The sequence below is a fragment of the Pagrus major genome, chromosome 4 (assembly GCF_040436345.1).
Source record: "Pagrus major chromosome 4, Pma_NU_1.0".
Lineage (NCBI taxonomy): Eukaryota > Metazoa > Chordata > Actinopteri > Spariformes > Sparidae > Pagrus > Pagrus major.
The window spans coordinates 20,014,070-20,028,532 of NC_133218.1; the positions used below are offsets into that span (position 1 = coordinate 20,014,070).

At 37.0% G+C, this 14,463-nt stretch overlaps 1 protein-coding gene across 1 annotated transcript in view; it reads right to left on the reverse strand.

Annotated features, from left to right (window-relative positions):
- The window catches only part of gpc6a (glypican 6a), a 153,919-nt gene that overhangs the window by 49,503 nt on the left and 89,953 nt on the right, over window positions 1-14,463 (reverse strand). Inside the window, exon 4 of the mRNA XM_073464738.1 lies at window positions 7,547-7,712. Coding sequence (XP_073320839.1) covers window positions 7,547-7,712 — 166 coding nt within the window. The remainder of the gene's footprint in view (window positions 1-7,546; window positions 7,713-14,463) is intronic.

The following is a 14,463-nucleotide window of genomic DNA, read 5'->3' on the forward strand; positions in this document are numbered from 1 at the left end:
TGTCAATAATACATATGGCTCGTTTTCGGAGTAAGACTTTTGAATTCAAAGTCGTTTTAAACTACACAAACTCGAATAAGCTAAAACATGCAATAACATTTAAATGTGTAATTTTGTAAAACAGCATGCTCAACAGTGCTTAACAATATGCTTTCCAGAAGTATGATAAAATGAGGATAAACAAATCATGCTCAGCATGCACGGTTATCAGCTCTGGTTATGCACAGTATTATGAAAATGATATGTTGCTTGTACATAAAGTGTAGCTGAGTAAGCATTCATACCACATACAGAAAAGCATCATCTTGGAGATTGCACACAGCCAGTAGCCATTAGAAAGAAAAGATATTGCTTCTTGATTATGCTGAGGATATGAAGATCACTTCCACGAGGCTAAGTGAGTCATCCAGCCTTCAGCTCTCTGACAGACGGAACGCCACTGGAAGCTCGCTTGTTTGTTCCTGTCATGTCTGTTACTGAGACTATAATGCTTGATACTCAGTCAGCTTGAGTGCATGTGTGTCATTGTGTGTGTGTGGTGTTGGTAATTGTCTCAGGTTTAACTTAAAGATCCACACTTGGAAGCATGCAGATGTTGAGTGACAGGATTTTCAGACATCAGTAAAAAGCTGCACTGTTCAGTAAAGCAGTGCGAGCTCAGTTACTGCCGAGCTATCTATATTATTTTAAGTAAAGCGCTGGTGGGGTGTTCATCTTTATAATCCTACAGACATCACAGAAAATCCTTCCAAGAGGACAGAAAAAAATGTTGGCTTGAATTCCCATGAACTGGGGGTTGTGGGGAGGTCCTGTTACACTGGGAAACAATCCGTGCAATTAAAAAGAAATGAGCAAATGAAATCAATGAGGATCACTTACACTGTGGTGTCAAAGGACTCAGCAGAGGACAACACAAGACTATATCTTAATTAGGAGAAATAATGTGTACACAGGCACAGTTGAGTGCATGCAATAAGGAAAACAATGTCATTTACTAATCGCTTCTCATTTAAAGCTAGGAGGAGTTCATTAAAATAGAATTGACAGGTCACTAAGCCCCACCCCGACTCTATGGTTTCTGCCTGTCAATTTTTCCATTCTTGTGTTGTCCATACAGTAACAAGAGAAGTGTTTTTTTACCACTTTACCAACTCTTTGTTATTTTAGAAAGAATTGGTCCCTGATTACAGACCGCTGCAGAAAAAAAGCAGTTTTTTAGACAGTGATTGTCCATTGTGTCTGCTGAAATGACAAATGTAATTGGTCGATTTTATCAGCTGTAGCTAGCTTGCTAATTGAGCTTATGCTAGCTCTGAGAACAGATTGAAAAATGTTGTCTCCAGCTGTGTTTTAAATGTTTTTAATTTAAGCCCACTAAAAACTAAAGCAGGGAAAGTTGTTCAGTCAGTCGCTGGCTTATGAAGAGGCACACAAAAGAAGCTTGGAGTGAGCATATGTATACACACATATGTCATTAATAAATGTTAATATGAACGATCAAATTATTACATTTTCGAAAAAAAAAGGTTATTCAAATTTTTTGGCTGCAGGGCCAAAGAAAACACATAGGTGCTTTTAAAACTGATTGACTTGCCAGTGGACAAGTGAATACATTTTATATCCAACGCAAAAAAAAAAAAAAAGAAACATTGTTCTGGCCTTGCAGTGAAAAAGTCAATCCTGGTCATCTAAGGTTGATATAGAAAAGTTACATGTTTTGTTCTAACATAACTGGCTGCTTAGCTTAAAAATTACAGTGAGCACAAACCAGTTTGTTTGGTGAAATTAACACTTATCTCTGCTAACTGGAGCATTAACATCCACAAATCTAGCAAAGGGTAAAACAACAAGAACACATGCTTTATAAACCATAGATTAAGCAGTGGTTAATGGAAAAGTTGATGATGTTTATAATACTGTGTAGTTAATAAATTCTGTGTAGTTCATCTATAAGCATTAACTTGGACATTGCAACTGATGTTTATAAACCTTTACAATTACTTAATAAATGATTTATAAAGCATTTCATTTCTTGGTTAACAGTAAAATAACTATTAATTAAAGCGGAATTGACATTAAATTTACCATTTGTTAATGATGGTTGTCTTGAAGTGTTACCAACTAGAATAAATCATCAAATTACCAAGAGCCAAACTGAAACCTTTAAATTGCTGATTTTGTCTGACTTATGGTCAGACCTTTAAATGATTCAGTTTGAAGCAGCAAATCTACACCTCTGAGAAGCTGGAACCATCAAATGTTTGGTAACACTTATATATAATAACCATCATTATTAAATGTTAAATTGTATTGTTAATTTATCTGCAGTTTAGTTATGTCACTGTTAAAAAAACAATGAAATGCTTTATAAACTTTTTATTGAGCAATTTGAAATAATTAAAAGCTTAGTAACAACTTCATAATGGCTAGCTGCACAATATCTATTAACCATCTACAAAGTATTATAAACATCAGGTGCAACTTTACAACAATTTAAACAATTAATGAATAAATGGTTTATAAAGCATTTTACTTGCTGTTGACACTGAAATAACTATCAACTAAAATTTAATTAAATATACATTAATATACAATGTATTAATGATTGTAATTATAAATACGATAGCATCTATAACCCCTGAATACTAAAAACATGTAATCCCACAAAGTAACACAACCTCGTTAGTGATATATTAATGCTTGGTGTTTGGTTACCACTGTAGGTAGTCAGTTAGTGAGCCAGACATACTAACGATTGCAGTTTACATTAGAGCAAGGCCGAAAAGACGCCACATGAGGAGAAATCCACAGCCCGACACCCGTGCTGTGCCCAGTAACATACAATTGGACAATCAGTGTTTGTAGAGGGGATTTATCAAACAGTCAATTACAAAATCTGCCATAAATTTTTAACACGTAGCTGAAATTATGTCAAACTGATATCGCTTTACTGTCAGAAATGGTGCTGATCATGGTGTAAGACTGCGAGACCAGTGTGTAACTAACTCTCTCCCTCTCACTCTCTCTGTCTCTGAGGGTATTTTAACAAGGTGCTGACAAGAAAAATGATAATGATGTGTCTGTCATGATGCAGAGCTCGGTAAATTTGTCATGATGGCAGTTGACTGATGGTCAGGTATCCTCCATTGGCCAAACCATGAATTCTTTCCCTGAACATTCAAACACACACACATGCACACACACATCCTTTAAAGTCAGGATGCCTAAAATTACTCAGCACAGGTACAAGCAACTAAATCACATCCTTCCTCAGGTTTATGCTCATTGTTCACTGACATCTGTCTTCTGTTTGCAGCGGGGGAGCCATGAAGTCGTTACAGTAACCTTTACAAACTGTCAAGTACTGTACTGTGACTGTAACTCTGAAATGCACGACATGGATGTGAAATCATTCATCTTCTTCTTAAAAAGTGATACGTAGTCCACATCAAATTGTCTGCCAAGGTCACTGTTGTTTCGGTGTTGCAGAGATTTCAGGAACAAACAGCGGTGGCACATTTGTTCTCTTCTCAAAAGTAAGGCTTACTAAACACGCAGTGTGACACTGACATCCAAACTACTAGTGTTTAAATGCGTATGTTAAACTCATGAGTGGCTATCAATTTGTTGGAGTGCCTTGAATTCACTTTCAAGCTTGTAAGTCGCCTTGATTCGTTCAGTGTTACAGTGCACATTATAAATTCCTCTGGTTCTGTTAAGTGATAATTTAATGGCTTTGTGCAGCATTTAGAGCACTTGAGCAAAAATTGACTTTACCGGCTGACAAGCTTACAGCTAAAAGCTTGTGCTGTTGTTACTGTTTTTATTCTATTCCTATCCATTCATTTTCCACTTAAATCCCAAAAGCCAAAGCCACTGTGTCATAAGGATAGGGAATAAAAACAATGATTTTAACACTGATACTATCTAGGATTAAAGGTAGGGAAGGCGATTCTGGAGAAAAAATGTTTATTTGTTCGAGTCTCATTCCCAGGTCGTCAAATACCAACACTTCAGGGTGGCATTCTCCAGAATTGCCTTCCCTTCCTTCCAAATGTACAGAAATCAATAAATGAATAAAAAAAATGAGTGAGTTATACAAAATAATTTAATGTTTCTCTAAGTATGTGAATATGAGCAGTATTCTACAGCATTGATTTAAGATCTTATTTTTTTTTTGAAAGGGGTCAAATTGTGATGTTTAGTGCGCTTAATGTTGGTTTTACAGTAAACGGAACAACTCAACTGTTGCAGCGACAGTTTCTGGTTTCACATTTTCAGCAGAGGCAACACACACAGTGTGTCTTCTGCTTCATTTCATCTGATGAAACACATATTTTCTGTGGCAAAATGATGACAGATAAATCCTGATCTTCATTTTTCCAACAAAATAGAAAATCAGCCATGTGATGGGACTTTCATGTGCTGCTGTGAATCTGAATAAGGTGTGCTCCATTTATTCTTTCTGCACTTGCCAAAAATTGTTGTCTGCAGAAATGTCAGCAGTGGCAGCTGATGTCACTGTGTGTTTTGGGGACGTGCAAAAAAACATTTCTATAAATGTTTAAGTAGGAAAACACACTGGAAAATGAATTCATATTTCGCTTTCAAACATATTTCAGAGTTACAGAATTCTTTAAATCTAAAGTTACATAAACATAAAGTTATGTTTAAAAATCTATGTTTTAAAACGGAAAGCCCCGCCACCTGAGAACACGATCGACAGCAGCCAAGGACCGTGACAGACTGTGCCATTTTCTCTCTTATGTCAGAGGAACTTTCTACACAGTCAAGGTAATTAAAACGTATCAAATCTGTCAAAGTTAAAGATGTTCTTTTAGTTTGCGTTATTTTATCTGAACCATTATCCAGTTTCTCTGCCAGTTAGCACCTCGAATGTTAATGCAAATGTTAGCTACCATTTACTAGCCATCATCATATTAGCAACATCGTCGCTAAAATAGCCTTTAAAACCTAATCTGTTAACATTAACGTTTCATGAAATGTGTGCAAAAGATGTGCCGCTGGAGTTTACGGAGCAGTGTTACAGGGCACAAAATTATCACCAGCCTCCGGCCCTCATGCTGGTAAAACATTCAAGCGAGATTCCAGCCAGGGGCATTGATTGCCTTCTGCTTTGCTTCGAGTGATGCTGCAAAGTCCTCATGGAAGTGATGTATATTCATTAAATCTTTTTATTACTTCTGCTCGGAGGTTATGTTTATGTTTTCACCCATGTCCGTTTGCTGGTTGATTGACTGGTTGGTTGCCATTTCAAGGTGACTGTAAATGTTACATGCACGCCTGTCGGTCACTCTACCTTATAATTTAATTGAATGCAGCTCTGGTGTTACAAAGTTAGCCTGTATTTTGGGTTGTTGGTAGGACTAATATTGCTAGGCTAGAGTTTGTAGCCAGTTTGTACTGCCACGGCTCATACAGTCGAGGAGGATCAAGTCGATTGTTGTGGTAGAAAACAGTGAGGCAAATGGCATTCAAACCTTGGATGCTAGCAACAAAACTGCTGTTGTGTTTGTGAGCATATTTAAAACCAGAATGAAGGAACGTTTGGATAATTTGAATACTGAATGTTGCTGTCCAGTAATTAACTGAGGATGTTTTGTTTTTATTGATTTACTGTATTTAAAAAGGTCAAGTGTTTGGGATTATGGGTGGTCTATTGGCAGAAATAAAAGAGTTATGATTAATCATTATTGATCATTAATGTTAAATATAATATAATATAATATAGATCAGTCAGCATCAGTGTGTATGATCGTCAGAAATGTTTATTAATATATCCATATGTTGTAAAAGTCTTTTGCACTACTATTAGAGTGAGGTAAGCTCAACTTTGTATATTAGAGAAAATAAATCATTGTCTGGTTTTAGTTTCCACTTGTTATGGAGCGGAGCCTCTTTGGTGTCCTTCATTTCTTTCTGGTCTGTATTTTTAATAAAAACAGCAAACACAATTTCTTCATTTATTACATAAATGTCCCTGATTCAGCTGGATTTGAGAGATTATAGAACATTTTCAGAGCTCATCTCTCTTTTCTTTCTTGCTGTGGAAGTTTAAAACTAAATTAAAAGCCTTGAGTCACCTTTCTTCTTTGGTCTTACCAATCAATGTTATCGATGTTGACATTTAAGCACAAACAAAGTCCACAGGTAAATGTCATTGAGGATTCTTAAAAAAATGAGAGCTGTGCCTCTAATCTAACCTTCTCTAATAGGTGATGATCTGAAGGGATGACAATGACATGACTGTGTACGGGCTCAATCCATAAATTTCTATAATGCAAAGATGTGCTCCAGTGGTGAGAACTGACCTGTGATACATTTAGAAGTTGTCTCTGAAAGGCGAATCAATATTTCTTGTGAGCTGCATAGTAAGCAAATCGAAGTTCTTTAGCAACAGATAATGAATACAAAATGTCAGTCGACATCCAAAAATGAGTCTTTCATGGTGAAAAATAAACATCCCTTGGGTTCTACATTTCTAATTATAATACCCTCAACAACGCTCTCTTTCCAAACCAACAAAATTACATCTGCACAAAAACTGGTCCAAAATTAAAAATCCACTTTTTCTACACCTCAGGGGTGTTTTTGTCTAACCAGATTCATCACTCCGTTGCAACAACAGCTTTTCCCATTACTGTCAAGCCCAGCGTCCCTTTGTGGCAATAGATTTGCCTCTTCACAACTGAACAAGACACTAACTTTTTAACACATGTCATAAAGCTGCGAGACATCTCATTCAGTGCATAGGGGCCTGTGTTGATCTGAGACTTCAGACATGCCATCGGAGAGAAGAAGCGGTGCGTCATCTGATGGGTTTCTCAAACGACAGGCCTGTCACAAAACAGCCAAAAGCTTAGAAGTGCAGTTCACTTGACACACAGTCTTCAGGGATGTTGCTTTGAAAAAAAAAAAAAAATCAAAATGTCGCCCCATTTAAAAAATCTGTAAGTGTGGGTGGGAGGATGGGATTGGGGTACATAACAAATAAAGCATTGATCCAGAGGGAACACTCCATGTGCCTCCTTGGTATCCATTTAACAGGAGGGCTTACAGCAGCCAGCTACTTACAGCCTGACTGAAGTGCTATATTACTCACCATGCTCAGCTGGAAACACTATAGAAAATGTGTTTGCCTAGGATCTGCTCTCCTTTATCAATCCCAAACAGCAGGGACTAGAGCTTTAAGTACTATGCCAGGGTTCCAGCAATAGCAAACAACATTTCAAGACAGAAAAAAAGGAGGAATGGTTGCACAAATAAGATTTCAGTTTTGTCTCTGAAAATCCTTTAAAGCTGAATCTAACACAGCACATCCCACTGAATTCCCACAGAGACTATTCAGAGACACTGCCTTGGAAAAGTAACATGCAGACTTAGAAGTGCAAGCTCAAGTGTGTACACAGACAGACAGACAGACAGACAGACAGACAGACACACAAACCTTCAAAGATTACAAAGAGAAATTGCGAAACAGCTGTGAGGGCACTCGCTTTGAATCAGAATCAGTTTTTTTTCTTACCAATGAAGAGGTTCCATTCAGCATCTAGATCTGCCTGGTTTGCCAGGCAGCCCCTCATCACGTTGTGACAGTAGTTGTGACAGGGTTTCAGCCCGGGCATGCCCCGACAGTATGGACAGTACAGCATCTTGGTCAAGGCTCTGACACATGCTGGAACTACATTCACCTACAAAACAAAGAGAAGTCCGTCAGTTATGTCAAGACTTTTCAAGCTCATTAAATCTCTGTAATTGTTGAAGAGAGAAGTTGAGTTTAAACAGAGTAATGTTGTCGACAAGTTTCCACAGAAACCACTGCATACCACTGTCAGCATCAATAGTAATGAATGCAATTCCCAACTGAAACTTCAGGGGGGGAGAAGAAGTCAGACCCATTACAACTTTTGACAAAGGTCCCCACACAACATCACTTCTTCCGAAGCTTGAAATCTGAAAGCCCACCAGATGAAACTCTATGACAAGACGAGGTTTACGACTCTGTCCATCTCGATTCCCTGTAAAGGCTACGCCTTTTGTTGTTGCCCCATATTATTGTCCCAGCGTGAGTGAAAGCGACAGGATTCTCACATCTGCTTCCCTTCAGAGGTGGGGATGCAGAACGCAGAGTACATCTGATAATTGGCCTGTCAGCCTCGGTATTCATGCTTGACTTTAGATTTTGTCCAGCACACACTCTGGAGACTTCTGATGGGTGTGTGTGTTTGTGTGTGAGGGGAAGGTTGGCAGATCGGTCAGTGGTAGGGCCAAACAACTGAGTCCATTTTCTTTAGTTAAAAGATTTAGCTGATGACAGAGGAACCAATCGACCCGTCAAAGAAAAATTATGTTGAAGAGACAGTTTAACAAAAAAAAAAATGAAAGCACTGTTTCATGTTCATTCATCAGATCAAAACAGTGATTAATTTTCTGATCCTAAAACTCAAGTCAAGTAAGTTGTATTTCAGCCCAGTCGCCATGATAAGATGTTAGCAGTAAACGTTTCTGCAAACCACAGATAAGTCCGAGGTTGACATTTGTACCAGATGTGGCATATCACGTTCACATTACATGCTTGTTAGTAGACTTTCACATCAGGATGAGGAGGGGATGGTGTTATTGTAAGCAACAAGGCTGACAAACAGGCAACTGCAGTTTGACTCCATGGGGACATTTCCAGCTGTTCCTGACGACCAAAACCGTCTATTTTTCATGTTTTTTTGGCGACCATTAAAGATATTTTAAGTCAAACCATGATGTTTTCCTAACCTAACCAAGTATTTTTTGTGCCTAAACCTAACCAGAGCATAAGCACAGTGTTGTTACAAGAGAGAAATAGAAAAATTAACCTAAACAAACAAAGTTGCAACATAAAGAAACCTTAGTTTTAAACTTATCTGTAGTTTTGGAGAAATATACTTAGCTAACATTTTTGCCTCACAGAGCTTTTATTCTGTATGGCCTGTAAGACACACTCTACCCTTAAACCCTCAATGTTGATTAAAAACTCATTTTAGCATAACAAAGGTCTACCATTTTACTTACTAAACACACACACCATTGGACTGAATGGGCTTGACGCTTGTTCCATTAAAAAGCTTGCCTTATTTTACACATTATGTCACTGCCAGTCATTATCCAGCAAATCAGTTTAAAGTGAATAAAAATGAATCCAGAAAATCTCAAATTACACATTTGGCTTAAAGAGCTTTTTAATCTATACAGCCTCAGACACACTCTACCCCCAGACCCTCGGTTCAGATAAAAACTCCTTTAGCCAGAAAAAGAAAGAAACCCAAGACAGGAGCAAGACAAAGAACAGAGACATGCAATTAAACTGAGGTTTTACTCTGCCAAAGATTTAATCATTTTTTCTGTTACTCATTTTGTGTCTTAACCATTTTCTTTGTCAGAATTATCATCGTTAATTAGACTTTTGTGAATATTAATACAGTCTGAAGAAAGATGAACATGCAGAGACAGGAACCACAAAGCCAGGAGATATAATTACAGTTGAAGATAAGAGTGAGATGGACCTGCAAAAGGAAAACAAGATCAGTGCACTTTTGCAGTTCCATGGCAACACCTGATGCCATGCTATGACAACCAACTTCTGCCCTGAACCATGGAGTTTGTCTTTGATTTTACTGGTACAATGACCAGACCACCTGTGCGAGTACATGTGTGTGCGTGATGAGCGAAAATAAAGGGAGACAGAGAGGAGAAAGACAGAGATGTACACTATTAGCACACTTGCTTCTGCTTCTGCTTGGCAGCCGGCTACAGGGTTCAACTGAACCGTCTTTGACATTTGCAATCTGCCGCTGACATCACGCGATGTCTTGTAAGAAGGCCATTAAATGAGGTTGCTAGCTGTCACTTCCACCTCTGCGTGTCATCCGCTGGTGTGTATGCTTGTAAATTGTTTATATCAGTCTAGTAGTGCGGTTAACATATGGAGATTTATTACAAACAAGATGCATGCAATGTAACACATTTCACAGCTGACATGCATGGAAACTATTTATGTGTCAGGCTTCTGTGGCATCATGACAGAAAAAGCTGAACTAATCTGATGCATCTAATGGAGCTTTTGCTGGTTTTACGATATTACTTCAGGATTAAATAAAAACCAAATTAATTGTTCATAGGTGACATTATTTGTGCATGTGCAGTGCTTACATTATTTCTGTTTCTTGTGGAAAATGGAGTTGAACTAATGGCCAACAAAATAGCAGTTTAATTCAGTTAACCAGCTTGCAGGAGAAAAGTAAATGCTTTATAGGTAACACTTTACTTGAAGTCCCCCTAATATAAGCAGTATACAAACATTTAATCAAAGGTTGTAACATACTATCATGTAGTTGTATGAAGATATAAGGACATTCTTAGGTGTTTATCAATGGAGAGTATGCCTCAAAAATGACACCTTCTCCTTTTAAAACATATTTTATATTATTGCAACTGTGATTTACTACACTGTATTTCAATATCTGTTTAAACATCAGCCTCCAATTACAATTGGATATGCAACAATTGCATATATATAAAGACTGGGAGCACTCAATATAATAACTATAATACAATAGTACTATAATATAATACTATAATAACCATCATTAATAAATGGTCCATTTTTCAGTTGATTAAACTTTCGTTAATAGTTATTTCACTGAAGCCAGTGTTTATAATACCATTATGAAGATGCATTTAATGCGTTGTGATTAACCAAAAAGCGCTGCATAATCATAGTCATAAGCACTCATGAATATTCAGAATGATCTCAACAATAATCATAACTCATGATGATGCTAATGTCTATATTGCATTATAAAAATACTTGTAATAATGCGTTATAGTGATCCTATAGTCATAAGCAATCATAAATCTTCCCAACACATTATAAAGTATTTTATGATGACTTAGAAGGTCAAGTATCAATTCTTCATAACTGCTGGCACCTCACTATTCTTCGCAAGGATCATAGTGTGATAATATTCTCATAGTTGTAATATATTATAATAATGTTAAACACATTATAATCACTATTTAAATGCATTTCAATGTTGTTATAACTCACTGTAAATAGCAATTAGGTGCTATAAGTAAAGTAGTGAAATCCCTGTGTTATAGGCAGATGTAATACATTACAAGCTGGTACAAGTTGTCATTGTTTGCTGAATACTCACATATTCACATAAAATTAACGGATTACTTCTACTTTACATAACTTAATTGTACAGTATATAATGCATTATAAACATTGGTGTAATAATGACTTCTGATTATTGTCATAAAACATTATGAATATTCACTAGTGCTTATAGCTATGAATATATATCACTATAGGTGCATTATAATGCATTATAAACATGGGCTTCATGGAAAGGGGGACCTTAACTGATGTTTATAATACTTTGTACATCCATCACAGTATGCCATTTATTTGAAAGTTTATATATTGTTTATAAATGCTCAGCAGGGTTACTGAAAGTACTGCAAATCTATGTATTAATACAAATAAATCATTCATTCACACCTATTTACATATATAAACGGGCATGCACACATATAATTAAAATGGTGCGATAGGTTTCTGCTGTCAGCCTCCATGGACCTGTCATTGTCATTAGACTTTATGCAATCCACTAACTGCTGTTTAATTTCTAAATCTTTTCCAGGCAGTGCTGAAAGAAGAAGAAAAAAGAAAAAGGAAGTGCAAACACAGAAAGAACTGGCTGTGGAGGAAGCCAGAAATGCTGCCAAAGACGCGGAGAAACAAACATCAAGCAAACGGGGAGACAGATACAGATGAAACAGACGGAGAGAAAACCAGACAAGACACTAGCAGACAAACAGAAGGAGCAGGCAGGTGCTGCCGCCACATTTGGACAGAGAAACAGGACCAAAAGTAAGTGCCAATCACAGAGTTTGCTTTGGAGAATACTGCTTCTTATTTCCCACATTTCTTTTACTTGCAGATAAAAACATAATGCTTTCTATAATGCTGTATTTTCTTAAAGTAACTGTCATTGGAGATGAAAGCAACGAACACCAAATTAAGTGTTTCCCTTTTATTCATTAAGTTACTGACTTACAGTGATTGTATAGCTCTGAGCTCGCCACATGCAGCTAAACCTTTAGCTCTCAGTATGGTCATTCTGCGCCCACACTACTACTCTCTGCGCTGACAGTATCAGTATCACACCAAATTAATGCATCAAATCTTGGTGCAATTCACTAGAGTACTGTAACTGAGACAGTTTTTAAATTGAAATAGATAGATCTTTTTTTTTTTGTATCCAAGTCACCACAAAAGTCATCACTCAACATACTCATATACATACCTCGCACTTTCAAATTAGGTGTAAGGGGGAAAAAAATCCCCTGTTTGAAAATGTAATGACTTGTGGAACAAACAAAACTTGGATCTATTTTTAGTAAACACAGAGGGGCAATATCATTTCAATCGAGGACACTTTCACTTCTACCTGCATCACGATGTTACTCTGGCAATCCCTCTCCCTCATCAGTGACTCAAACCCCACAGATTAAATATAACATTTTCCTATCAAGCCATTTAAATCATTTTACTCCACAGGATAATTTGCATATAAATATATTTGCTACAGTGACAAACGGAGGAGACAGGGAGAGCTTGTCCCTTTTGTTTTCTCTGTTGGCTCAGCCCCACCCAGTCACTGTACCTGGGCAAGGACATTAAATCCAGTTTAGAGCACAATCATAAAACAGAAAACCAGTCGACAGGATGACTTTGGAATATATTCACGTAATAAATTCACCGCTCCACTGCTGGGGTATAAGCGATAGCAGCATCACAGAGGAGCCTAATGAAAATATAGTGTACTGTGTCATCTACTCAACATCAGCGCACCACCGCAAATGTCATTTGGTACAAGTTAATACTATCATACCTTTGCTTCCAACTTGTACAATAAAGTACAGTACTTATTCATGAGGATATTAAATAATTTAAAAAAGTTCTGGGATTAATCTGTTCCTGTCAATTCAATTAAACTTGGCCCAGTTTCTAGACAGCCTATTTAAGAGACACAGAGGAAACACTGGGAGAATTTTCTTAACTATAGACCCGTTTCAAACACACTCTTTACATGCAGTGTGGCTTGTCAGTAGCAACCAAAAAAAATTACAGCAAATAGGAAACGTGTTTTAAGCTGCCCTTGAGCTTTTGAAAAAATTGCATTAAAAATGGTGCCTCCTAACACAATTATCTGACAGTGTTTTCTTTCTTTCTTCTTTTTTTTGTTTTAAAATCATTGCAGTTACTGTGCCCAGCAGTGGCTGGGTGCCCTGGATGAAGGGTAATCTGATAATCTTGTTAGCTCTTATTTACAGTTGAGTGGATGGGATATTTCACAGCAGGCTGAGGGTAGGGCTGGGGAGCGAATTGCCTCAGATCCAGAGTGAGATTAAGACACTAATCTACTCATCTGATGTTTAAGAGCTGTGATAACACTGCATGGAGAGCATATGTGTGAGCCGGTGTATGAGTTTAAGCAGCGGTGGGGGAAGTAGTCAGATTCTTATATTATTATATATATATTATATTATAAAAATAATATAGTTTCAAAAAAGTATCAAAACTAAAAGTACTCATAATGCTGAAAAAATATATTAATAATAATATCATATTACATGTTCTTGCCAAATGTTTGCATTAACTTGTCAGTAGCGTTTTACTGTTGGTTGAGGTTTATGATTTATTATTTTGGCTAGTTTTTGCAAAGCTAAAGCTGCATACTCTATAAGCCTGAAATGTTAATCTGTAAATTACTTAAAGCTAAGGGTAAAAAGTAGAATGTATCCCGCTGTATATGAGTGAATGAAATGAAAATACCTCAATAAAGCACCTCAAATTTGCACTTAAAGTAGCCATGAGTACTTTCACTTTAAGTACATTTTGTTGTAAATACTTCAGTACTTTTTCTTCACGTAAGGTGCCATACGTAAGAAATGGCCACTTTGAATTCATACTTTCAACAAATAATGGCAGCATATCACACGAGTACCCACTAATTGCTACTAACTGTATTCTCTTCATACATCCATGACTGTAGCTTCCATTAGTTTGTTAGCTTAGTTAGCCATGCAGCTAGCCAGAATAACAGGGGAGTGTTGGTGTTTACACCACTAGCACACAAGCTTTGGGGAAAGAGGTTTTCAGACCTGGGGCTAGCTGGTTAGCATGCTAACTCAAGTAGATATATCTTCATAACAATACTTATCTTATCAATATCTTTGAATGTTTTAAACTAAATTTCTTACATACTGCAGCTTTTACTAACTTTTTAAATGTCAGACCTTTACTTGTAATGGCGTATCTTCAGTGCAGTACCTGAGGCAATGTACCAAGTTGTATTTAGTGTTTTGTAGAGAAACACTCCATTTACAACCGAGAAC